Source organism: Accipiter gentilis, chromosome 2 (genome assembly GCF_929443795.1).
Source record: "Accipiter gentilis chromosome 2, bAccGen1.1, whole genome shotgun sequence".
Lineage (NCBI taxonomy): Eukaryota > Metazoa > Chordata > Aves > Accipitriformes > Accipitridae > Astur > Astur gentilis.
This window is the reverse complement of record NC_064881.1, coordinates 7,912,713-7,939,630: the sequence shown is the minus strand read 5'-3', so window position 1 is coordinate 7,939,630 and position 26,918 is coordinate 7,912,713. Positions and strand designations below refer to the sequence as shown.

At 40.8% G+C, this 26,918-nt stretch overlaps 1 protein-coding gene across 2 annotated transcripts in view; it reads left to right on the top strand.

Moving 5' to 3' along the window:
* Positions 1-25,928, top strand: part of NOL4 (nucleolar protein 4) — a 196,963-nt gene extending 171,035 nt beyond the window's left edge. For both annotated transcript variants that reach the window (XM_049827495.1, XM_049827485.1), the window contains 3 exons: positions 13,708-13,888; positions 17,974-18,054; positions 24,001-25,928. In XM_049827495.1, coding sequence (XP_049683452.1) covers positions 13,708-13,888; positions 17,974-18,054; positions 24,001-24,194 — 456 coding nt within the window. In that variant the 3' untranslated portion in view covers positions 24,195-25,928. The remainder of the gene's footprint in view (positions 1-13,707; positions 13,889-17,973; positions 18,055-24,000) is intronic.
* The last annotated feature ends 990 nt before the right edge of the window (positions 25,929-26,918 follow it).

Below are 26,918 nucleotides of genomic sequence, written 5' to 3'. Positions count from 1 at the left end.
TCTTGCCTGTCAGATGTTTCTAGCGTAGAGACAAGTATGTAAAAGGCATGATTTTGTCCTTCCTTTCCTGTGTTTAGCTAATGGCTTCATTGCAGACACTCTCCTGCCTGCAGCACAGGCAGGGAATAATGTTTCTGGTCAGTAAATCCCTGTTATCATGCAGAGGTTGAGCCAGTTTAATGAAATCAATGCAAAACCAGCGTGCATGTGCAAACTCTTACTTTTCAAGACTGGCATATTTTGGTTTTGTTTAATGAATTAGTAGATTTAGAAGACTTTAAACAATAATAAATTACTCTTAAATTCAAAGCATCTGTTGCATAATGGATTCAGATGTATTCCTTGGTTAGAACAGTGCAATTCTCCATGCGGAGAATACATGTACAAATGTACGCACAGACTGCTTATGTTTGGTAGCAGGAACATGTTTGTGATTCAACAACTGGCTTGATGTCCCTAAACTAAATTTAGAAACATATTTTTCTAAGAAAAAAATAAAAAATATAATAAGCTGTGGGAGCAGGAGCTGAGTGCATTGCCTGGGAGCAGCACCAGCTGCTGAAGAGGCTAGGCACAGGGCAAGGCAGCCAAGCAGGCTGTGGCCAGCAGCCCAGGCATTGTGCCAGAAGAATCCTCCCCTGAAATGAGAATATTTGGCAAACAGATTTGTACTGCAGCACACAAATTTCATGCTTATTACTCATGGTATTTCATATTAAGCTTCAGTTTTACTGTCTCCATTAATGAAGCAAATCAGAAAGTGCATCCTCCAAAGGCCAGTCAAAGTTCATTTCTTTGTTTCTTCCAACGGCTTATGCTACTCTGGTTTGACAATTGTGGAATCAAAAGGCCATACCCCAAAGCATCACTTCTTATCTACTGAATCTTTTAAAATACAGAACTCCCAGAGTACTGAAGTTAAAGGATGTGCACCAAGTTCTGTCAAAAATTTAGAGCAGGTCTTCTTCAGTAGCAAAACATTTTCTTTCTACTAAATAGTTTGAGACAGGGTGGGGAGGTCAGGGTTTTTTTAAAATACCTTTTATTTTGAAAAGATTTTTTTTTTAACTGTAAAAGTCAAGTTGTACCTGAGGCAGTGTTCAAAAACAGACATCCTGCATTTAATTCATAGGAAGAATTTTGGTTTTCACAAACATGCAGTTCAAGTTTTAACACAGATTTGAAATAAAATAATTAGCAATCAAATGTATCAAACACAGGGTAAAATATCTTTAAAGTATCTGAACCTACTGTTGAAAACAGTCATTAAGTGCATGCAGAAAAAGTAATTGCTCACTCTCTAACAGACAGAAAACTGTTTTTTTTTTGAAAGACAGCTGTCTATAACTCCCACTAAAATTTACCTGTGGAAGAGACACGATACTCTAAATATGGCAATAAGCTGGAATCTTCAGCGTGCTTGGTTTTTTCCTTTTCAAAGCAGAACACAGACATTTTTAATTAGTTGAAACTGAGGAAGTTAATTCAGCATTGACCGCAAATGCTTCATGTCTAGGCTGTCATCTTCTGTTTCTAAATGAGAAGAATTTCATTTAGAATCTAATATAAAGTGCTTTCGTCCATTCACCCTGCCACACACTCCGATATATGTAATATTAAAAGAAAGTGTGGGGCAGAAGAGAAATAGGAAGGAGAAACACTCAGAAGTCCAAATCATACCCCATAGTTTTCCAATAAAGCCTTTTTCAGTAGTTGCATCTCCATACCCCAGAGCTAGCAGGTGTATGGAAAGCTGTTTTGTGTCAAGAAAATATGCTGTCAGTGGTGGGAGTGATACCAGTTGTAATGCAGTAGACGAAGAGACCTATAGTGGGAGGTTTAATTATGTTGACCGTGATGATATTGTAGTAATAAATCTGCAAAGCTGGCACAAGCATTGCTCCAGTCCTCCCACACACTTTCCCCTGCATGATCCCGAAACATTTGATTCACGAGTTTAAAAATTTTCTCTGTTGGTGCTCTGGTGCCACAGTCCTCCTGCACTGAATGGAGTAATGCTGATCTATCCCAGCTGAAAGTGTTGCCCATCATAGTCACTAAAAAATGGCATGTTGGCAAGGGGGAACAGAAACGTCTCTCCCTATCGGAGTGCCTCACTGAGGTAATTTGCTGAGGATAGTACACATAAGTATGAAAAATGAAGAGAAAAATGCTTGATTGTGATGGTAAAAGTGGAGCTGCCTGAGGCATAGCAAGGCTTGTTCTGAATGAGAGCAATACACCACGAAGGAGGAATTTCTCTCACTTTGCATCCTTCTGGTTCAGCAGTAAGTACTGCTACGCCTTTGTCATCACGCATCAGTTTCAGTAATACATTGATTCATTCAGCACCATTACCTGCAGGCAAAACTGCTCTTGGGATGGGAAAAGATGACATTGTGTTCTTGTGGTTTATGTTTTTTCTGTTTGGAAGAAAGGTCAGATATTCAGACTCCGCCATTTGTACTGCCTGTCAATGAGAAAGCAGGAGCCGTGTTCTTCTGCAAGGTGCTGGCCTCTGCAAAGAAATTGGCTTTGAAAGGACTGGAGGGGATATGCAGCAACATAAGAATAAACATGACATAACCCGTACTTCGTTTGCACTGAAGTTTTACCTTTATATTCTTCAGGCTTTCAGCTAATCTAATTTCAGCAGGAGCATCCTAGGCCCTGGAGTTCATTATGCAGTGCTTCACATTTGGGATCAGGCATGTATCAAATGAGCTCTCTTAGGAGCAGGCTTAGCAAGCCTGCTCCCACGGTGCTGTGCCTTGAGCTGTCTTAGGCAGAGAGATCTATGGACATGGCACAGGGAAGGAAAGGACCCTTCCATATTCTCTCTGGTCCCATCCTCTGTGGCAGGCTGAAGGTGTCAGTGATGCAGTCTCCCAAGGGAAACTGGCTTTCCTTTGAAGGAAAATGTTGACTGAGAGTGGGTGGGGAGGTGCAAATAGAGGAGGGGGGCATTGTCAAGGTTGACTACTGAAACAAAGCCTAAATCAGTAACTTATGATAAGGCCCAAGGCAAGGGCCACTCTGTGCTGTTCTTTAGGTCAGAGTGAAAATCTGCCTTTGTTTTCTGCCTATCCTGAGAGGAAGAAATTCTGTATGAGGCCTGGGCCCTAACAAATCTCTTCTCTCTGCTGGTGCAACAGGGAGGAGAAAAAGTTCCTCCTGCCCCCTCTCCTCTGGTGTTCCTCTGCAGAGCACAAAACAGTGGCCCTGAAGACTCTTCTGCTCTTTGCATGGCACCTTTGTCCCTTTTTCTGAATTTGTACCACTTTCTCTGTGGGAAATGTCACATGTATTTTGTGAAATATGCCATGAGCACATAGGAGTTTTGCCAAAACTCAAAGGCATTGGCACAATTCTTGTAGTCAAACCAGGTCCAGTTCTGCCTGCTACATGCCTGTAGCTGTTTGTCATCTGGTGCTGGCCATCGCTGGACACGTTATTTAAAATTGCACTGAGGAAGTCATTGCTGTGCATACACTGCAGTGCACTATGCACCTGTCTTATACGTTGAGACAACTTTCAATAAATAGTGCTGAAACCATTAGCTAACTAAATTTTTTCATACATTAAAATTCTCTAGAGAAATAAAGAGCATTAGCATGTCCAATATAACTTATAAAATAGCTTATGAAGGGTGATAACTGCAACCTAAGACAAGAACAGCAGGAGATAGGGAGAAATTTAACTTGCAGGATGCTTTCTGTCTTTAGTCCACCTCTAATGTGGTTGCTACATTGAGTTACACTTTTTAACATTCCTTTGTCCCTGATGGAAAAAAGCACACCAGGGAAAGCACATTCAAAAATCAACTATCTAGAACTTCACTAAAGAACAGTGAGTTTATCTCAAGCACCACAGAAAAAGATAAGTGCTATCCTTTTCTATTTGGACACAGAGACATGGTCCTTTAGAAGAACGCAGTTTCTCTTTCACCAGTGACTTTGCGTCACAGTTATCTAAACTGTAGGAATAGCTCATCCATATGTCCATGCTCAGCCAGCACCACTAATGACCTCTGAAAGCTCATGTTGCTCTTCTGCTATCACCGTGGATAATGAACTGGCCAAAGCTGACAGGCTATGAAAAATGATCTCTCTGCTTTGCTATTGCTCCAGCAAAAGTGATTCTCCAACAACTCCTTGCAAGAGCGATATGAGTACCTCTTCCAAAAAAGTTTTCTGTTCTGCAGGTGAAGTGGCAGTAGTGAAAAAACAAGACTCAAACACTGCAATGTGAAAACACTAACCTTTTAAGATTAACATACCCATTCCAGTCTATAAATAATGTGTCATCCTATCAGTAATGCAGAAGACTGAGGTTCATTTTTCTCTCTTCTACACAATAGCACCTTTTTATTTCCATGTCGGTCTCATGCTTTCATTTCTTGTTGAACACTGCCTCGTGTCATTTTTGATGTCTAGTGACAGCGCTGATGCTGGCAGTTCATTTCAGTGTTAATAACCTGAAAGCAAAAGGAACCTACTGCCCTTCTGATCTGAAACTGAATCATGGTGCTTTCTTTTCTTGGCTCTAAACCCTGTGTCAGGAGGACAGTTTAGAGGTCCTCAAACTTTTGGCAGCTAACTTCTAACATTTTGATAGACACTCTTCAAGTTCCCACATCACCATTGGCATTGCAGGGAATTTAGATGCCTAGCTGGACTCTGTATGACACCTGATTTAGCTCAATTAGACTATATCAATATTTCCTCTCCATCTAAAAAATTATATTTATAATTTTTAATCAAAAATATGAAAATCATTTCGATACTGGACTTCACAGCAAAATTGTGGTTAGTACCTAGACTTCTGGCAGTAACATGGTCAATACAGTTGCATCTGCATGCTAGGAGCACTTTTTCATATAATGTTATGTTTATGCCAGAAAATTCTGTGCTGAGACTGATGTGCTCTCCATGTAATGATGAGGTGATAGACAGAAGCAAGGAGAGTGGGATAGAGGGTATGCACTACTGGCATACACAGGCAAGGGAAAGGCAGTAATCTCTGGGTGTTTAAGAAGGGGACACCTTCCAGACCCTGCAATGGGAACCAAGAATCCCATGGCTCATCTTCCTTTAAATCTTCCTTTAAATGCCATGCTCTGTGAAGATGATGATGGCCACTTACCCTGGCAGCTGCTTCTCTGAGCAGGAGCCAGAAAACTCTGAGACTGATGTCTCTCCATGTAACGATGAGATGATAGACTCACAGCTAAAGCATGAATGTTGAGTTTAGCTGGAATACCCAGCTCTAACTGAGCTACAAATTGAGTAGTATGTCACACAAGAACAGGCTTTCTTATTTTTTTTACATACTTGATTTAAGTAAGTAGAAGTGAAGAAAATAATGCAGAGAGAGCGGCAGAGAAAAACATGGTCTAGATCTGATAACAGAGGGTGGGAAATAGAAAGCTGTGCAGTCTCCCAGACGTTTCTTATGAGAGGAGAAATAGTGTGTGTGCCTGAGGACAGCAATTATGGCCCTCTTGATTTCACTGCTAAGTCCATCCCTGAATTATCAAAACACTTCCCAATCTAAATAATACCTGGCATGAGTTCTGTGATATTATTTGAACTTGACCTCATATTTTATTTTAGCCAGCTTGCTCAAGTTTACTCTTAGTACTTCTGGGGAAAACCTCAGGGGTCTTTCTGCTGGTTGTGCATAGACCTCATCCATAATTCTAGTGCCTTACCCTCTGACGAAGACCTGGAATGCTGTTTATGAAGAACAACTAAACTTAAAGGGGAAGGAATCTAATCTGTCCAGAGGTGCAATTATGTTTTAAATCTATCTGTCCTGATGATTTTGGACAACAGGTTATGGCACTGTCAATGGATGCATCATTTTAAACAATACTGTGAGTAGCTTGAGAGGTGGAGAAATATCCAAGCATACATATATATAAATATAGATATCTATCTTGGAAAATTATCAGAGAATAACTTTGTCCCTCAGATAAAATATATCTGAGGTATGTTTTAAGTATTTTCCTAAACGGACTATAAAAATTCTAGCAATTCAGTTTTCAGGTGTCAGCTATGGGTCTGGTGTGATAAGTTGGAATCTCAGGTAGATACTAATTTTGCATTAATAATCCCTCAATACAGGGACTGGGAATTTTGTAGAACTTTATTCAAAATAGTTTTGAGGTATGAAAGCACGATGTAGCATGGGAAACAGGTGACATGAATTAATTTTTCTGTGCACAAATTCATCAGGGAACCTGTAGCAAGTGCTTGTTTTTTCTCACTGTGAGTACTGAAACTCTGCTGACTTCAACTGAAAATCTGGCTTTTACTCATTGTGCTGTCAGAAAAATAAGGCTTTCTGGGGAAGGTAGTATCTTTTATTAGATCAGCTTTTGGGCACAGAAGTTCTTCTCCTGGTCTAGGAAAAATGTATTACCTTTTTCTACAAACCTTACCTTGCCTCCATGCTTAGATCACAGCTGTAAGAGCACCTCCTAAATATTGAAAGATGTTGTCCTTTTAAAGGACTTTAAATAATCAGTACTTTAAATATGAAAGTCAGCCAATGAAAAGGACTACTGTGAAGCTTCATTTGGATTTCAAACTCAGTGAATTATGTAGGTCTATTTAATTTTGTTCAGGCCTCCCTAGTCTTGAACAGGTTTTATTTAGTGAGTAGTAATCCCAGCACAAACCTTAGCAACTGGAGAGGGGAGAAAGAATGTGCAATGGAAACCAAAACTAAAGCGAAGACTCACATCCATCATTTGCAGAAATACCATTTCCGCCATTGCTAAGCACACTGAGTCAACAGCCTTACTGCAGTGTTAAAGGAAAATTTAGCCTACTGTGATGTGCCAAAGTAATGTTTAGCTGTCTAGGCTTCCAGGATATTGGTCATAAAATTAAAAGCTGGGTCAAACACTAGAGAATTAATTTAATGTAATTAAAGCTAATAAAAGATCCAGTGTTCTGTCAGAACAATGTGTGCTATCCAAGCAGTTGGTAGTATAATCACTTATTAAGATTACCTGACACTTCCCATTATAATACTAGGTATGCAATTTGGTGATAACTTCATGACCTTCAGCCCCCAGGGATTACATTTTCTGTTCTCTCTGTCTTCTGTCTGTTGAACTCTTTCAGAGAAAACTTCAGCCATTTTCAAGAATGAGGAAAATTTTGTCCTGTAAGGGTCATTTGATCCCTAAATGTATTTACCATTCCTTAAAAAAAAAAAAAAAAAAAAAAAAAAAAAAAAAGCAAGCCTCTGTGTTTGGTCTTGACAGTATAGTGGTGTCATTTATGCCAAGGATGTGACAATGGATGCACATGCTTACACAGTTAAAACATTTTACTTGCTAAATTCCCAGATTATTTGAATTTCAGTGGGTGTGACTAGGAATCTGATCTCGGTGCAGAAAGGAAGGGAAGAGTGTTGGGTCTGTGAACCATGGCAGGAGCAGAGATAACAAGGGATGAAGGGAAAGGGAGATATTAGAGGGGATTGCATGAGGAAGTGAGTAGCTGAGGCTGGTGATATGAAGGAAACCAATCAGGTGAATTAAAGAGCTAGTGGTGAAAGAGGGTCAGATATTAATAGCAAAAAATAATGTGGGTTGAAAAGAGGAGCTGCCCTGGCTAATTGTAGAATCTGGCTTTGCTCCCCATGGGACAGCATTTTGGGGATTAGGAGACTGACAGGAGCCTGAGGAGGAAGAAGAAATCTCAGATGGGACCATCAGTGGCTGTGACACTGATCAAATACAAGTTAGGAAACGAAAGGGCTCAAGTTGCTGAAGCCACTCAGGTATCACGCATCAAGAGACTTGTCTGGAGAGGAGACATGAGGATTTGCTAGGCAAGAAGATTGAAACTGAGATGAAGGGTAGAAGATGAAACTGGAGAAGCAAGAAGGATGGAATGAGGAGTCAGGGATTTTGAAGAGACAGTATGAAATAAGTTTGAAGAGACAGAGCACAAGGTATACATGATCAGGTCATGGGCGGGGAAATGGCAGTGATCTCTCCAGGTGTCTAAGAAGGGGCCACCTTCTGGGCCCTGCAATGGGAGCCAGGAATCCTTTGGCTCATCCTCCTTTAAACTCTTTGCTCCGTGCAGACGATGATGGCTGCTTACCCCAGCAGCTGCTTCTCCGCGCAAGAGCTGAGATGGGCAGAGAGCTCCCAGCCCCACAGCCCCTTGCAGACTCAGTAGGGTGTCCCATGATGGAACTTCTGAGTTTCTTCCCATTATTTTAAAGCTAAGTTACACAAAGAAAAGCCCGTTATGTTGTTATGGTTGCAGAATTCAAGCGCTTTACATATTAGGTAATGCTAGCTTAAGGTTGCCTTCGTTGCCAGAATCTCACCATCTGAAAAGCAGTGATAAAAGTCCTATCTAAGAGGAGTATTGTGAGGATTAATTGGGTATGCTTTGAAAAGTGCTACATGGTTTTATCATGTGTTTCTATTTATTTTACTTTTGGTTCAAAAATCATAGAAATAAATTGGTGGGTTCCGAATCGGAAAAGTATATGAAACTTTATCTCCTTTCTTCTAAAGCCATACTACAAGCTATTGAGGCTAAAAACCAAATTTTAAGCACATGAAAGCATGTTTTGTTTTTTTCATGTGAATGATTTTTTTTTTTCCTATGCTGAAAAAATGGAAGACCATATGCAAATATTGGGTGCCTGGCTTGCCTATTTGTTTGAAGACTAATCTGCATTTGAGTTTTCCTAACCTCAAAGTGGTATTCTAAGAGAAGTGTTTATTAACAAGAACAACAAGCAATCCACATTTTTCAGTTTAACATCTTAAAAAAGAAAGTATCAAGAAACATGAGGCAAAAATGTGTTTGCCTTTTTGTCTCTTTTCTAATTGAATGGGAAAAAATCACCTTGCCAAAGAGGTAGTTAAAAGCTGTCATTCTCAGAGTTGTTCATTTGTCGGTCTGGTAGACACTGCATTTCATGAAAGCAGTAGTTAAATGAGTGTCACCATCTTTGCCATTTTTGGAACTTTACCATTTATATTCTTATTGCAGAAGTTTTGTTAGCTTTATGGTCAGCTAGCATTGTCCATGTGGGTTGGTCTGCATACACACTCCCTTTTGGGACTTACATTTACATGTTAGCAATGCCTATTGCTAACAGTGGAACTAAAGCAATAGCACTGCTGTCTCTTAATGGAAATACACAGAATTTCCGACACTTGTGTATATACGGGATCAAAACTCAATATAGCACATATTTGCCAGGGCTTTTTATTTGAACAATCTCTTGCTTTTTTTATTATTTTGGTGGTGGTGAAGCAGATGGGGAACAGAAAGGAGCAATGGCATTGTTAGAGTTGCTTCCACAAAGGACAGACTTTTAGAAAATAAATGTGTATGCTGGGCCTCCACTGGCACGGGGAACAGGAGGCTGGGACACTCCTGGCGAGCCTCGTTCTTTGTACCACAGTCGTGGCATTCTGCACTAGCATCTGTGTTGCTGTGGATGGTATTTCCTTTTAAACTATTCATTAGCTGCTCAGAATATCAGTCAGAGGAGAGCAGGGTTTCTTCAATATACAGGTTATACAATAGCTCATGAAATCTTTTCTTAGTATGTACTGTCCTTAGAGGGTTACTTAATTGTTTCCATGACTAAAAATAAAACAAATTGCATCTATCTGCTCTTTTAAGGAAAAAATTGTGTTCTCCTAGTACAGACCTGGACATAAAACTGAGACATAGAGGTCTCTGATATTTACCAAGTTGAGGATCATGGTATGTACTTCATGCTTCCACTTTTTCAAGTGAACAGATAACTTTGTATTTTAGCATGCTTTTGTACCTAAAAGGTATTTTTGCATTTCTGTGATTTCCATCGTTTTCCAGATGATATGCTCAAGACTTAAATTACTTATCCTCCAAAACAAATTCAGAAGAGAAATATTGTTAGAGGGATGACTTATTTTCATTGCCATATACAAAATGAAGATGGTATAAGTCAAATTCTAGATGGACAAATGTTATATCTGCATCTTGTTCATACTTCTTATTAAAGGTAAACTATAAACAGTTTAAAAATGGTTAGTTAATACTCCACAGGTTTTATAAATCTGTTATGAATTACAACAGTGTGTGTTCCAGGTAGTTAGGTCAAACACATTAATAAATGGTTGGTTAATTGTTACTGATTATTATGATTATTTTTTAAAATAATATTTTAAATAAATTATTAAGCCTTTCCAGTGTAAATAGAATACATGGGGAAACAAGAAGTGCTGAATGACTAACACAGAGTATTAAAAAAATCTCAGTCTGGAACAACACTATGATTGTTTAATTTCTAGATAAGTTTAAAAGCAAAGGCAATTAAGATGAAAAGAAAGAAGAGAATGAATCTGCGCAGAATAAATCTCACGTATGCAAAAGTGAATATGATAGTCATGTTCTTTCTCCCCAAGAAAAAGAGAGCCTGGCTTCTTTGTCCTTGGTGCGGCTGCAAGGAAAAAGGACACAGTTTTGCCTTTTGAAGTACAAAACATTTCTGAAAAATGCTTAAATCCCGGGGGATGTATGAGAGGGAGCACCTGACCCCCTGGGACCAGGCTAATGGTTCATAATCCTAGGAGTAGGGCTGACACCTGAGCCTGCTCAGAAAGTGCTTGCCAAAAATCCTGCCCTACTTCTGCATTTAGTCATCCTGAAGCACTGAGCTGAGCACTTAGGTGAGGCCTAGATTTCAGGTCTGAAATGTATGGCAACTTATTCATCATTTAGGTACAGGTGACTGGTCTGCTCTTTAAAAATATGCGTAGTATTTAGAGGAAGCCACCTTTTGTGTAGTGGCCGAGAGATCAGAGCTGATCGGCAGAACCAGGAGTCCTGGGCTCAGCATCCTCCTCAGCGCCTTCCACCCCCCCGAGGAGTGCCTTCCCCACCAGGCTGCCTGGGCTCCACCTCAAGCCCCAGCCCGGGGCAGGCCGCGGTGTCGCACAGGGCTCCGGTCAGCGCAATACCAAGATTCCCCCTCCTGCAGTGCGGCCCCAGCCTTGGATTCCCAACCTCAGAGCAGCGTGTGAGCTTCGTGTTAGGGAGTAGCTGGAAGGGAGCAGGGCTGGAAGCCTCCCAGGGCAGCACTTCTCCGAAAGAGAACGGAGTCATGCTCCCTTTTTGTTTGCTATCTCTGTAGCCCTGTGAATTGTGCATTTCTCTCCACACAGTAGCACAGCTTCAGCTATGACTCCCACCGCAGTTTTGCTTTGAGCCTGGTTGCTAGGAGATGGCAGCTCTGAGTTCAGGTCCCCTTCTCACCACAGCTAGCAAAGACCTTGCATCCCAAATTTTGCGCCTATTCACCATGTATTGCAGCAAGGAGCCAGAACTCGAGTCTCCCACTTCTTGGCCATGTGCTCTACTGCGTGGGCTGGTACGCACCAGGGGCCCTGGCTGTGCCCTCCGGCCAGGCTCTGCTCGCTGTGCTCTGCTAGAAGCTCAGTGCATCAGCTCTGCAAGAAACTCACTCTTAGGTTTTCAGTGCGTTGACTAGAGGGGGCTCTGGAGCATGTGTAAATTCAGGGACGTGCAAATTTGCGGGTTCCAGACAGTCAGGATAAGGAAGCAGGCCCTGAGATACTCCGCTCACCTGTAGGAGTTAGTCCCCTTTGCACTGCACCCCTTGAACGAAGTCCAGTCCTTGATAAATTTGCAGAAGATCCCTTACCGATCTTCACGAGAATAAAATGAGGCTCTGAGTGAGTCTATGGCAGGAAATATCATCTAGTTTTAGACATAAGGATACAGAACATCTCAGCCTGGAGAGTGTTAAAGATTTGGACAGCGAGTTAAGCTTTGTTGCCAAGAAAGAAATTTACTGTATAGCTTATGAATATTTTCTCAGAGAAAAGAATACATTTTCTCTTATAAGGGACAGCAATGACCTTTGGAGATAAAAGGTAAATGATATTAAAGTTGAATTCCTGGCAAAAATACATTGCAATTTTGGCCCTTCGTTTAAGTCTATAATTACTTAAGAAAATGCATAAGAGACCAGTTTGGCCAACTCTCTTAAAAATGCAAAGCTGTGCCTCAGCTCATATTAGTGCCCAAGAGGCCCCATTCTGATTGTTTATGGAATTAATTATCTGATAGCTCAGTGTTCTGTATTAAATATTAAAATTTCTGTTAATAATATATATACACCATCTCCTGAGTCATGTCAGTTGTGCCCAAGTCTCTTTCACCAATAAATATCTACAAGACAGAGATTTCTTCATCTCCGAAAAATTGGTAGTGTCTTATTTGAGAGGTGGAACTGACAACTGCTCCTAATGCAAAAAGGAAAGCTGCTTCAGAACCCTTTTTTGCTTCAACACAGAGACTGGACACTGTTTGAACTATTTGATCCCTCTGTGCTGGTATATACATTCTTATTTTTAAGTAAACACTGTAAAAAAGGTTTGAGATATTTTATAACATTCTTGGTAAGGTTGGTATATTTAGCAACCATAAAAGGGTTGTGCAGAAGAGAGAGACATAAAATGGACAAAATATTACACAAAGGAGAGATAATTTTAACAGATCATTTTTCAGTTAGTTTCTCTAAAAAGGTCTGCAAACATTCTCATCTCTGTTTTTTTAAATACTGATCTTCCATAGATCCATTTTATTTGAAATTACTGAAATATATTTTCATCACATAAGAATATAAAGTCAGGCCTGTAAAAAAAGTCTGCAGGTTAAAAGAAACAGAGAAAAAGTTCAAATACATTTGCAGACTAAATCAGAAATTCTGGCGCTCATGTCCCTGTGGTGGGCTGAGCAGTCACACACTGATAGTTTTCCTTGTTACCAAGTACTAAAACACATTAACTCTTCTCTTAATGCTTTTTTTTTTGTTTCACCTGTGTCATTACTAAAGTTGCCACAGGGGCATTCTGTGATCATGAGTGGAGGTAAGGTGCTCTAAGCAGTAGCTATGGTAAGTGCAGATGGGGAAAAATATGCTTTCACCTGAAACTTGATCTCATTTAGGGGAAAATTGGAGGGCATTGTGCTAAATCCTGTTAAATATTACACAAGCATCTAAAAGGTAAACAGGGAGCATTGAGGTGAACTTACGGTGTTCAGTTGCTGCTTATACAGAGATGACAAATGCTTTCATGTCACGTTTGTAGAGGCATCCTTGCCACTTGGCCCTTTGTGGATGGACACTCACTCAGCCCTCTGCAAACACAGGAAATGCTGTTTTATTCCATTCCTCTATTCCTTCTGTCATTTCTGAGGCTGATACATCAAAAGAAGTACTTGGTGCATTCTGTATTCGTGTTATCGAGAAAGATATGATTCTCTGGCTTGGAAGAGTCACTCAGAAAGTAATGGCTTTTTTCTGTCCCTTCCCATGTATTTCTGGACAGAGTTGTGTTTTGCAGGAGACTGAGCTCTTTAGGGTGAGAGGATGCATCTTCTCCTTTGAGAAACAGCATGGTTGGCTTGTGGAGCACAAATAAATGAATATTCTCAGATTTGTAGGAAACCTGTATTCTTGCTTATTTCCATTGTTTCTTTTCAGCTGATATTTGGTTAATCAGAAACACATCTGTGTTTGTTTAATATGTATTATACTTTTCTGAAAGCAATAGATATGGAGTCTTAAGAATGGAAAAGACCCTCTTGTGCAAGGTAAAATGTAACAATTATTCAAAACCTTTCCTTGTTTTTGCAGGATGAGGCAGCTCCAGCTGACAAGCAGTACAAACAGGAGCCAGCCCAGGTCACTTACTCAACATCAGCTGTTTCCAGCACACAGGAGGTGTTGTACATCAATGGCAATGGGACCTACAGTTACCATAGTTACAGAGGGCTCGGAGGTGGGCTGCTAAATCTCAACGATGCTTCTAGCAGTGGTGAGTTTCCTTACAAAATGTGCCTGTGTGTATATGTGCTCATGTGTACATTTCCCCCTGCTGTACAGAAAGCTAGTCCAAGGGCTTCAACATCCATAGGCTATTATCAGATAATGAGCAGGAACAAAATCCCGCAAACAGCTACTGCTGAGCAAAATACTTGCTCACTGCATGCTAGTCTCCTTTCAGTTTCCAGAGACTAATTCACAATAGGGCGAGACCGAACCTGAAGTCTCTAACAAAGCTGCCTAAAAAAGTGCCAGGTTAGATCTTCAGTTGATTTGCATGACTTTATGAGGACCTACACTGTCATTATTGTCCTCTCCTGTACTGATCACGAAATGAGGCCATTAGTATTTTTGTGGCTGGAGTTTGAAAACACTGAACTCCATATTTTGTAACACAAATGAATTGACCTAGATTTCGCACATGGTCTCTCTATCTACTTTAATTTACTGCAGATAAGGATCTGGCATACCAAGTGTTAAATGAGAAATCAGCATATCCATCTATATTCTAAACTTAAAATGATGCAGGTAATTATGTGTCACCATGAGGCTGTATGCCCCTCTGAAAAAAACAGTGGTGTCATTTATTTAAACAACATTCTTTTCTTCTTACATTAGCAAGCTTTTGTAACAAACAGATGTAAGCGTATTGTATTATTTGTTTGAAATAGTCCCCCATATTGATTTCATACAAATTCAGAGCAAAGGAAAAGGTTTGCCCATTCTGATAACGAGGGTATTGTCTGTCTGTCTGAGAAAAGTGATTACTCTGGAAGCCTGAGGGTCTCTGGCCTCCAAGAACGGTATTTAAAAAATGTCTGAGAGGATGGAGAAATCCCTGGGTTTTTGTCCTGCCTGATCCCTCTGTGGCCGAGTAGGAGAGTGCTGCTTCAAGTATATGGGCTGACTTAGGCAAGATGGTAATTGTTCAGCTATAGCCTCTATATTCAACATGCTAAGCAATTTTCAAAATGCTACCAGTGCTGCAGCCTGCAAGGAGTTACTGGCATGTGGTGTCCTGGTGACCTTAGGTCATGTCTGCTCCCTCAGCCCCCACTCCCAAAATGCTCAGAGGTCTGTGAATCATTTGCATTAAGTTTTAAAAAAGGCTTTAAAAAGATAATAGTTTAGTTGTCAAAAGTCTTTGACTTGAAGAGAGTGAATAATGATTACAATTGTTTCCATATGCATGAAAAACACATCTGAGGTACTGAATATGATCTCTGATCAAATATTTTCATAAGAGTAAGACAGGCCGTGGAAAACTGGTTTCTTGGGAAAATGCACAAGAACTTTAAAATTGTCTTTTACATTGTGGCCAGAGAAGATCCGAGCCAGTTCCCACTAAAAACAGTTGGCATTTGCTCTTTCACCCAACTAAGAGTAGGATTAAACTCCCCATGTGTTATTTGTCAGCAGAAGCCATCAGAATTGTCCTGGTTTACATAATCTTAAACTGTGAGGAATCACAACTGTTTTGTGTACTTGTTCTTCCCTGCAAACCTCTTGTAATAGGATACATTTCCATAACTCCCATTTTTCAGTGAATTGTGGGATTTAGGCAAAAACATTCTATGTCACCTCAGCATGCAATTTTAAAAAATGAAGTACAAATTCAACATCATAAATTAGCATTACTTTCTGATTAGAAGCAACATTTTGTGTACCTTTAACGTAGAGGACTCCAGTGTTTTTCACAATTAAAACTTAAGATGGGTTTTGCAGGACAAACAGTTGTTATTTAGGAACTGCCACATGCTGCACAGCTAAGGCAGCCGGGGAACTGTACAGTGCACTGCATTTCCCTCTGTAGCATTGCTGGGGTGAAGGGACCAGTGGATGTTTACAGTTTGCATACTGACATATGCTCAAACATTTCTTCTTCCTTGCCTTTCCCTACTTGCACTGGAAAATTTTGTCTGTATGTCCTCTTACTTTGGAATATTAGTAAACCATTATACCTCTGCCAGATGGTTGTGCATAGTTGGAGTGTTGCGCAATGGTGTCTGTCTTCTCCACAGGGATCCTACAGGATCCAAAGCACATAAGCTCCATGAACCAAAAGTCTGTGTGCCAGCACTTGGAAACCAGTTGTTGATGCTAACAATCTAGCTGGCTGCTGATTTGTGACCCACTTGCCATTTCAGGAAGATCATTAGGAACGTTGTGGAAAGGCAACTCCATCAATTTCTCAGTTTCATTGACACAAAAGCAATCAGTAGCCAACCTAATTATCTCTGGGCTATTGAGAGTAAAGTGCTCTGGCCCCATTAGCCGGTTTCCCTACAGGAGAAATGGGAGGACTTGGAGGCCAATTCTTTGGGATCTGTCAATCCTCTCTGATATGTCCATGGATATTTGCTTTTTCGTTTGTGGACTAAGAGGAGCGGATGGAGTTGCAGTTGAGAAGGGTAACCATTGCCCTCCACAGACCTCATAGGACAGTTGTTTGCAGTCGTTATTCTGTTTCAAGGACTCTCGTTCCAAACATATGCAAGGCTGTTATGATGGTTAATGAGTTCCCTCTCTGGAGAACAGGATATTTGTTTGTGAATTGTTTTCAGGACCTAAGAAGTCATTTAAGAATGCATTTCCTTTTCAATTTAGTAAACCATCAAATGTTCTTGTCACGTTTACAAATGTTCTTCTAGCGTAAAAATAAATATACACCTCAGTCAGGATGTGTGTATAAGCAAATACAGTCTGGTTTTGTGTATCTGCTATAACAGAAAAAAGGAGAAGTTGCAAAACTAGCTAAAACTCACTGCTTGAATACCTATTTCTGGACCTTCCCCCACAGTAATATGACTATGTCCAGTTAGCTCTCCTCTCTAATAGTCCAGCTGATGTGTGTATTTTGTGTGCCGTGACTCATTTAATTTGATTATTTCCTCCCCTATAACATTGGTCCCTCCTCAGATCCCATCTTACAGACTTAGCTATCTGCTTGCCCAACTGTTTGGTGACTCTGGCTCAGGGACCTCTCTGTGCCTGCTGTTGCAGTGCTTCCCCCCTCAGCCTGTCGTTCCACATGGCTAATTACAGAACCATAATTAGCTCCTTACACAACTGTATGGGGCAAGCCTTCATGCAACTGCTCAATATGAGAAAGCAGAATGCAACAGCTTGTACAGTGACCCCTCTTTTATTGTGGGCAGGAAAAAAGTACAGCAGGAAAAGACTTGGGCTTACAGCACCAAGGTCTCTTTCCCCCCCCCCCTGCTTTTAAACCCTTTAGGCCAAGGCAGCTTGGCTGGAAAGCTTGACCCCATCACCAAGCAATCTGTGGGTTGACAGAGCCTCTGTCAGCCTATACATGAGCTGGGGAGAAGCCTTTGGGCACGTCGTCCTTGATTCTTGTAGATGCTAAAGGAGAGCTGCTCTTTGAGAAGGGTGGACTTCCATGGCTCTCTTTTTAAGACTAATGCAGGTCCTGCTACAGAACCGAATAGAGAATCTCCAAGGCGGGATAGCCCAATGGGTGTGAAAATAATTGCTTGCCAGCTCCTAGCCAGCCACAAAGGCTTCATCTGGCCCCACTCCATCACACCTGGACTGAGCTTGGAGGGACGCCCAGCTTGAGGGCAGGAGGGTGAGGACAGGAGACAGGCTGCTCTGTTGGGAGCAAAATCTCTTGCTGCCACCAGAAGCTGTTGACGTCCCTGCATGCTGCCTGAGCCTCTCCTGACAGTGTGGGATCACCCCTTCTCCCCACGTCTTTCTGTCCAATGGGTCACTGTCTGCCCTCTCCCCATGACTGTCAGCTGTCAGCACTCTCTGAAGCCAGAGCGGGCTTATCAGAGCCTTGCTCCCCACAGCCACTCTGTTTCCTGAAGTCCATTTTCCCTAAAAGGTGTGGAAAGTGTTTCTGCTGCCATTGATGGGTTTCTTGGAAGTGATTTGGGGGTGTTTCTTCTGCATCATTGCCTGGTTTTCTAGGCAGAAATGTCAGTTGTTTCCCTTTGTGTATGTAAAAACAGAAGGTGTTTCAGACTCACAGGCAGACTGGCTGTGCAGGACATGCCCTCCTGTCATGGTAAAACAAAGCATCTGTTGTGTCTCTGTTTCTCTACACAGATCTGCAGCCTACCTCCACCACAGCCTCAACTCAGCACTGCATCCCAGGCACCACAAACGTCCAGTCCCCTTCCAGCTCAGGTGAGTCTTCCTGCTGAACCTGAATATGTTCACACCACAAGCAAATCCTGAGCCCTGGCAGCCTTCTCTTTCAGCCTCCTCTCCTGCGGGCGGGCCTGCAGACCATGACCAATGGCCCCATGCTGCAGCTGGTAGCTGTCAGCCTCCTACCACACCGCTCACCTCTCCCTGCTGTTCCCTTCCAGAGGCCCAGAAGGGCTGCACTCTCCCAGCCATTCCCCACTTTAGCCTGGCCTCTTACCCAGGTGCAAATCAGCCTTCCTGGTCCTTCTGCCTCCTGGTCCTTCAGGCGGTGCAGCCCTGCTGAAGACGATGGGGTAGATGGAGGAAGGTCCTGGAACTGATGCTGCTGAGCCCCCGCGATCGGCATGGCCGTGCTGCTCTGGGGCAGGGAGAGGAGAGCTGAGCACTCTTGTCCCCTTTTGCATGTGACAGTAGGGGGGGTGCTTCATTTCTGCACCCTCAAATTTGGTGAAGTTCTAACCTTCTGTAAAATCTTGGCATTTGCATGAGCACTAGTGGCTTCTTGGCAATAAACTAGGAAAAAAAACAGTCCAGCTGAGAATATCCAGTATGTAGCTAATTCGTAAAGTGCTGACTGGGTTACCCGCAGCATTGCTGGCCATGATGTAGGGGTTGAATGGGATTTTTGCTGTGGTTGCTCTCTCCAGCTCTTCTTTATACCTCTACTCTTGCACAGTCTTCTGTGTTCTCAGTGCTATCCTGATGACATCAAAGTGAGAGAGAGAGGAAAGACAAAACAGCTTGTCTCTAACACAGCTGGAGCCTGGAGCATGAAAAGACACAGAACAAGAGTGTTAGAGCTAGGAACCTGGGAGAGTGTGTTTAGTCCCATTTTAAAAAGGCAAAATGTGGGGTTGGGAGAAGTTAAATGGTTTGACCTAAGTTGTGGCAAAGGTGGGAATTTCTCACTGCGAAATGCTGGCTGAATTTGATATTAAGATCATGCCCACATTACTCTTCCACCTTCCTCCTCCTCTTCAAGTTACCAGATACATGCCATATGCAAATATTAGTCTGCTCCCACCATAGGAATGGAGGTGGAATGTCTGCGATATATTGGGCAGTATCCTACTTTTCTACCTTTGCACAAAGCTCAGGAGACAGCCATTAAGGCAAGACAGGTGTATGCCACGTAACTAATCTCATATGGTGGATAGGAAACATTACTGGAGGACCTCACATAATGATTTCATCACAAACCAGTGTGTTTGATGATTGTTGAAAATGCATGATATTTAGTGGCTATATTCATTTCTGTGTTTTCACACTTCTTTCCTCAGGCAACACAGCAGTTTATTCTGCTGTCTAAAGTAGCTGAAGGTATGTTTTCCAGAGGAAAAGGTGTAGAAGGGAGAAAGAAGCCTAAAAGGTCCAATTCATTAGTCCCTGTTTTCTTCATCTGAGATCTGGCACTTGAAACAATAGTTTTAGGCACATCTGTTTGAAGGCAGGAGGAAAAGAAACATTGACATACATAATATCACAATAAAACATTATTGCAATAATAAATACATCTGATTTGGAAAAAGTAGCACACTTTTATAGTTGTTTCTATTTAGTTTTTTTGGAGTATATGAGAAGCTAGTATATACTCACTCCTAAAGCCACTCATGGAGAAAAAAGGGGACAGGAGAATAGGTGCAATAGAAAAGATACACAAGAGAGATTTTAAAGCATGGGCAAATGTATTTTTCTAGAAGTGCCACTGTTTTTTATGTTTTCACTGATGGAAAGGGTTGCTTAACTATTAAGGAAAATGTAGAAGCATAGATGCTTAAGCACATAAAGGTTTTTAAAATAATTTTTGTTATTTTAAATTATTATCTGCAATAGTGATAACCATTTTGAGGGTCACTGACACATTTATTATTCTTTCAGTAGTTGTTAATTATAAGATTGGTAGCTACCCAGTGACAGCATACAATTCTTAAGGGATTTTTGCTGAGACAGTTGATAGTGTGTAAGCAATCAGTAACAGCACATCTACATCTGACCCATATTTTGGAATTTGATATAAATCATGTTGCTAATGAGTAGTGCATGAGGCATTAACTAGTTCCATTTAAGTCTTGCAATTTACAGAAAAGCCATTTGTCCCACCATGTACTTAATGACAGATATTCCTAGCAGCTAATTTGATAAATGATTGTCTAGCACATGAAAAGCGGGTTTTCAGAGTTCTCATATTCAGCTTGATGTGGTTCCAACAAGAACATTTTCACCTCACAGGGGAAATTAGGTCTATGTAACTGGACTGAGGTGATAAATTGAAAATATTCCTGTGTTAAAGTGTCAATCAGGTGGCCTCGGCAAGAAGCAGAGGAACAATACTTCAGTGTTCTGAAAGAGTTTGAAAGAAAGGATCTGTCTCAGCAATTTGTTTAACCCAATGCTTAAGAGAATGTTGTGCTGTTATAAAAACATGGAGATGACAGTTGTGAGTTACAATAGTATGCACTAATGGAAATAAATAAATAAAAATAAGTATCCTGTCTTCATATCTGTGATACATGCTTAATCTTTGCTTGCACACACAGACATTGTGGAACCTGATAATGTTTGCAATCAAGATTTTTAATTGTCCTGAAGTACTCCAGGATAGGAAGCAGTATGCTAAAATGTGCAGTATCACCTTGGAGGAACCAGACACTGCAAAATTCATTACAAAAATATTCAGATTTCCCTCTGTATAAGGATACACTTCCGTGTTCCTTTGAAGACTGGCAGCTTAATAAATAATGTTAAGTACTGAACAACCTTTAAGAATGAGTAATACTGCCAGTGAGTGTCTATCATAGCTATTAAAAGCTGAGACCATCATAGCTATTAAAAGCTGAGACCAATATAATACATCCTAGGGCTAGTCTCTGAGTGAGGTGTTCTCCCAGATATAAAGCTTGGGCTATCATAGGCAAGCTTTGGAGGTGAGGTGTAGAGGGTCACATAACATAATTAAAAGAAGAACCAAAATCCTTATCCCCACATCAAGCATGGCTTGTTCTCTTTCTGTTCAGCTATCTGCCAGCACATGCAGCTTCCCTTCCTGAAAAGGCACGGGTGTACTCACTGTCCTGAAACCACAGCCATGAATGCTTTTCTGTGTGTGTGGATTTCTTTGCTTTTTTGCTCAGGGGGCTTTTCTTTGAGGGGAAGAGGACAGCACTGTGACTTGTTAAGTACAAGGCAGGAGTTGGAGGGTGAAGTAAAATCCTGTTTTCTTAGTATATAGCAATAAAAGAAAAATCAAGGAGTTTGAAGTAGCTGGGGTGAGTTAAAATCAGAGATTTCTTATTTCCTTTGTATACAGGAACTTTGTATATACATCAGAAGTCTCCCAGACCAAGAGGAGTTCTGGGTCCTGATGATTCTCTGTCTATGCAGACCGCAGATTTGCACTTGCACAAAACTTTATTTCCAGTACCTTCAGGGATTCAAGCATGTGTATTCTGAAGAGTTAAAAAACTTTCCTCATGATAGTTATCCAGACATCTAGGAATACAGGGCCAGATCTTTAGTTTGTGTAAATCCCTGTGACCCTATAGACTTGTGAGGAGTTACACAGATTTATGCATGCTGGACATCTGGGTCTTCTCCTAGTTTTCCTTTCAGAGCAGTGCTTTTACTTTGTATCATCATTTTTTGTAAGGAAAACCCGGGAGATGTAACTATGTATTTTCTACTTATAAGTGAAGTAAACTTAATATCCTATTCAATCACTTAAAAGTCTGGATTGCCAATGAGAAAAGCCCTTCAGTTTAGTTTCAGAAAAAGACATGCTCTGCTGCAGCAGCTCTGTTCTGCTGTATATTGTGTGTGTGTTTTTGGCTGTGACATGAATGAGAGACAAGGAAAGAACATAAAAGTTAAAGTAGTTTCATATGGAGCACAATGCCCTCAATATGTCAGTGGTAGCTTTTTCACTACTGCCTCAATAAATATAGAAGTCCTTAATGGCTTCTTACAACCATTCAGTCCAGCTGGCTTTATGATTTGTATACCCTTCTTCTCTGTGCTGGGTTAAGATTTACTTAGAAATATTCTCTGAGCTTCTTCACACTGTGGTCGTTTCCCTGCAGCGTGCGGTCACACAGAAACAAATGCACCGAGCTAATTGTCCTTTTATTTATCCTTTGTACACTGGAAGTCACTTAAAAGTCAGTTGATTTATACTGGTGTAAAACTGGATAATACAGTTGTAAGGCTAAGTGCTGTTCAGGCTAGTTGCGTAGTAGGAAATAAGATCTAATAGGACCCTTTCTGTTTGAGTAGTTTCTTTTCATAGTCCCAGCTCTGCTTTCATTCACTCAAGGGGAGATTTTCATTAACTTCAGTGAGTGTGAGAACATGGCAATCTCCACATTCTTTGTGGTCTCAGCCGTATCTCTGCCTAAACATAAAAGAAAGAAAAATAAGTAAGGTTTATGACCAGATCTTCAGCTTCTGGAAATCAGTACATCTCTTTCCATTAGTGCTCAAGATAGTGAGTCTGGTTTTGAATCTTGTGATTCTGGTGGGATTATTTAGGAGAACCTCTAGGATATGAATCAGTGTGTTCTGTATTCTACAATTGAATATGCTAAATTTTAAAATTATTCCAGTCTTCTTAGGAAGCAAAGTCCATCTGGTGAGCCAATGCTGAGAAATCCTTGGCATTGACATACATTGTCCAGATGAAATTGAACAGTGACATTTTTCTCATAGGAAAGCAAGATACATAGCTTTGGATAACTTGATCCCAGTTTCCAGGACAGTATTAAGATTAAGATCAAGCTAGTCTGATCTTCTGCCTGCCAGAAGTATAGATTTGCTACACTGTCAAAATGAATGAGCAGTACTTTTCCAGATTTTCACATAATAAACTGCTTGGTAGGTATACTTGCCATCTGTATCCTTCCATGTTTAAAAAAGTCCTCAGTCCAATTCTACCTGTCGAAATTTACAGTCCAGAAAGAAAACATGTATTGTGTTAAGTGCAAAAGGCAAACATCTCATCAAAGCACCATACATCTTAGCTGATTAATAACTATGGTCAAACGACCAGGGAAATTCCACGCAAAGCCGAACTCCATGATGGCAGATGGTTTTGCCGATCGGGGTAACCTGCAGACTGCCCTCAGGAGTGCTGTCTTCCGCACGCAACGTGCATGGTCTTGAGAATATTCTTTGAGGAAAAGTGCTAAGCATATTGGTATAAGCTGCCAGTGCAACATGGTGATTGCTGCAGGTTCTCTTGTCAGTGTTCGGGCCTTACAAGATCCTTGCAACTTATTGCCAGCTGTATGCAGCCCCGCCAGATGATACTGTACTCCTCACTGTAACAGCCAGATTGTCACCAGCCTAATCTCATTCATGACCAGCTATTTATATAAGTGATCACATGGCATCAGGGCTAGTCAAGTGAATGACCATTTATCTACGTCTGTAAGGGATTCACAATCTGGCCGCATGCTGATTGAAGCATAAAACGTGAAAAGAGATATCTAGGGAACACAAGTTTGATATTCTGTGATAAAAACTGCAAGTGTGCAGATTGCCATGAAGGCCATGATGGCAGCTGGAGCTGGGGGAGTCACAGGAGATGAACCTTCTGCCTGCTCAGCAGCATCAGATTCCAGGGCAGTGTTGGGGTGCAAGTGGCTTACACTGTTGGCATACCCTCCAGAGGGTAGTTTTCTGCTGGCGGTGGACTTGCCCCTCGTGTTACGTAAGTAGAAGTTAAAAGGTATCTGTCACGTAAATATAAATCGCTGTGGTTCCTGTCAAGGCAACTGGTAACTGAACAGTTATTGCTTGTTTCTGCTGCTTCTCACTGGCACTCAGCTGAAAGCAGATTTTTGCTGCTCTGCATTTGTAGCTACAAACCTGTGAAATGTCTCTGGCGGTGGATCTGAAGCTTCTTTTCTTTTCCTTTGTTATCTGCAGGTCCAACAGATCTCAGTATGAAGAGGCAGTTAGCAACCAGCTCTGGATCCTCCAGTAGTTCAAGCTCTAGACCCCAGCTGAGTCCAACTGAAATAAATGCAGTGAGGCAGCTTGTGGCAGGGTATCGAGAATCAGCCGCATTTTTATTGCGTTCTGCAGATGAACTGGAAAACCTTATTTTGCAGCAGAACTGAGTCATGTGACCTTCACACTGGCCTGGTCTTATCTCAGAGTTTCCACTAATGACATTTTGATTTTCCAGAGCACACACTTCAGTTACTGCACAGTCTTTTAGGAGAGTTAATTACCATAATGCCACACTGTTCTTGATCCATAAAGTGATGTGTTAAGGTGCTTCAAGTGAACTTCGACCTCTGGTATTTCCGAGGTACTTTACTGTGTCCAGCCTATTGCTTTTGTTTTAGTGTGTCAGCATAAATATCGAAAAAGTGGCTAGAAATTAACTCATTCTAACAAGTGGAGGAAACAGAAGATGCTGTGATGGCTTAAAAAAAAAATGGTTCAAGATCCAAGTGCAATATTAGTGGAATGTGATACTGACTCATTGGACTTAAAGCTGCAGTATATGGCAAAACGTTGCCAAATGTCCTGTTGCTACAGGGCACAATTGCAATTAAAAGGATCTTGTATTTTAAAAAAATGTAATTTTTATAAAAAACAAAACAAAAGATTTTTGTTTTCATTCAAGATTTTTCATTTTTACTTTGGTAAACTTTTTCACTGGTCCTGAAAATGTTTTGAGGAGCTATTTTAAGTCCCCCCTTCCTCTCTTGAACCCCTGACTGTGCCCTTCTCCCCAACTTCATATTCTTTCTACAACAAGTAACTCTTGATGCTGGATAATTCTTCCCCCGTGTACTGTAAATTGTCATCTGTGGAATACCTTCCAAAGGAAGCATGCATTTCCTGCATTCATGCCATTCTCAACTCCATTCTGTAATATATTGCAGCTTTATTAGCAATTAATAAAGAGTTGAGGGTTTTTTAAAAAAGACATATCATTGAGAAAAAAAAAAAAGATAAATTGATTTCTTACAGTGAGCTCATCTAACTCCATGATCACTGCTGCTGTCCTATACAAGTCCCTCTAGTTGTGATTGGACGTAGATGATGAATGTTAAGAGGTTGCAAGTGACAATCTGAAAATTTGCACTCTTGTGTGTATTTATTTTTTTTTTCCTTAATTTAAACAAAATTCTTACCGAGGAATGTCACTGACACTTCTGGTATGATTTGTATAATTCCCAGGCCTAGGTAAAACCTGTACAAAACTGTAAATGGATGCAGCTGCAACTATAATAAAACTCTTCTCTCCCCTTCCCCACTCTTCCCAACCCCTCTATTTCTTATTTTATAATATTGATTACACATTAATGGTGTTTTCTTTGTGCACTACGGCAGGCTTATTTTTAAGTATATAGAAAAAGTACTTTAGTTTATGCTTACTGTACTATCTGTTCTGTTGTTTAGCTTTTGTTGAATAACAAGTTTCTTGTGCATTCCTAAATTTGCCTTATTTCATGTACAAAATTTTATGTAATTCTGTTTTTGACAATGAGTTTAAGGCATCAGTGATATTTTATATCTACTTGTTACATATAGTTTTCCAAGTAATGACTGTGATTGTGACCAAGTAATGTGCACTTTTTCTTGTAACTGTGGACATTGCTATGCTTTTTTTTCTCTAGTGTTTCTAGAATTACTGTTGCTTACAGTTATGTAAAAGAAAAAGAACTTTTGTGATACTGTTGGTGAATATTAATGTGAAAAAGCCTATGAAATATGAGTATTTTGGAGGTACATAGATACACAAACATCTCTAAGTTGTGGACTGATGTTCACATATTTAAATGAGAATTCAAAACCTGAGGGCTGGAATCATTTCCTCTGTTTTGTTTGGGTAAATAAACAGATTTCTGTGTTTAAATACATGATTGTGAAACATTGTAACATTTAAACTGACACAGCATTTAAAGTTATAAATATCATTGTCTTTAGACAGGAAAAAGGGCCTTCCAGTCCAATTCATGCAGACACCCAAAGCTCATTTCTCAAAATTATTGAGTAAATCCAGTAGACTGATCTAGCTGGAGCTTTGTATTAATGAAGAAATTCCTCAGTAAGAGCAGAAGCGGATGGCCCATAAATCATGAGATCTGAGTCACTAGCATTTTATCATTTTAAGTTGGCTGGAGGCAACACCATTTTACCACTCTACATTTATTCTTAAAAATCTATTGGATGTCTTTTTAAAGGCACCTATTCTTGGATATGAGAATATTGTTGCAAATTCTTACTAGTTGTTACCCATCACTTGAGAGGTGCATTTGCTCCGAACATCTTCTCACCATGCTTGTGAAAACCTATAGCTTGTCTCTACCATAGATGTGGGGTTGCCTCAGCTTTTGTCTTACCAGGCATTCAAAAGCCTGTTAGGAGCCAAGTGCCTGTTTCCTCCCTTCCACTTTCAAATATCTACAGCTTCTTCTGTCTGTTGCATGCCAGGAGGGGATGAAGCAGGTACCTTGTGCCAGGTCACTATCTTGGCCTCATCCAAAGAAAAGTTCTGGCATACATCTTCCACAAAGAAGAGCGGCAACTATGCCTAGGTTTCAAAGTTTCCTTCGTCCTGTTGTGCAGGGCAGTGGGCCTCAAACTGTCAACTAAGCAGCAACCAGCAGTTTTTCTAAGAGGCTGTTTTCCAGCCAGGAATGCTTTGCAGCTGGGCAGCCTCACTGCTTTTCGGCTGTCTTGCTAAATCCAGGTAAGGACAAGAGGCTAGAGGATGAGGAATTAAGAGATTTACTTTGGTGTTCTACCCTCTGACTCTTCTTTCCTCTCCCCCAATTACTCCTTCTCCTGAGGGAGAAGTAGGAAAGTTGGGGGGTCACCATATA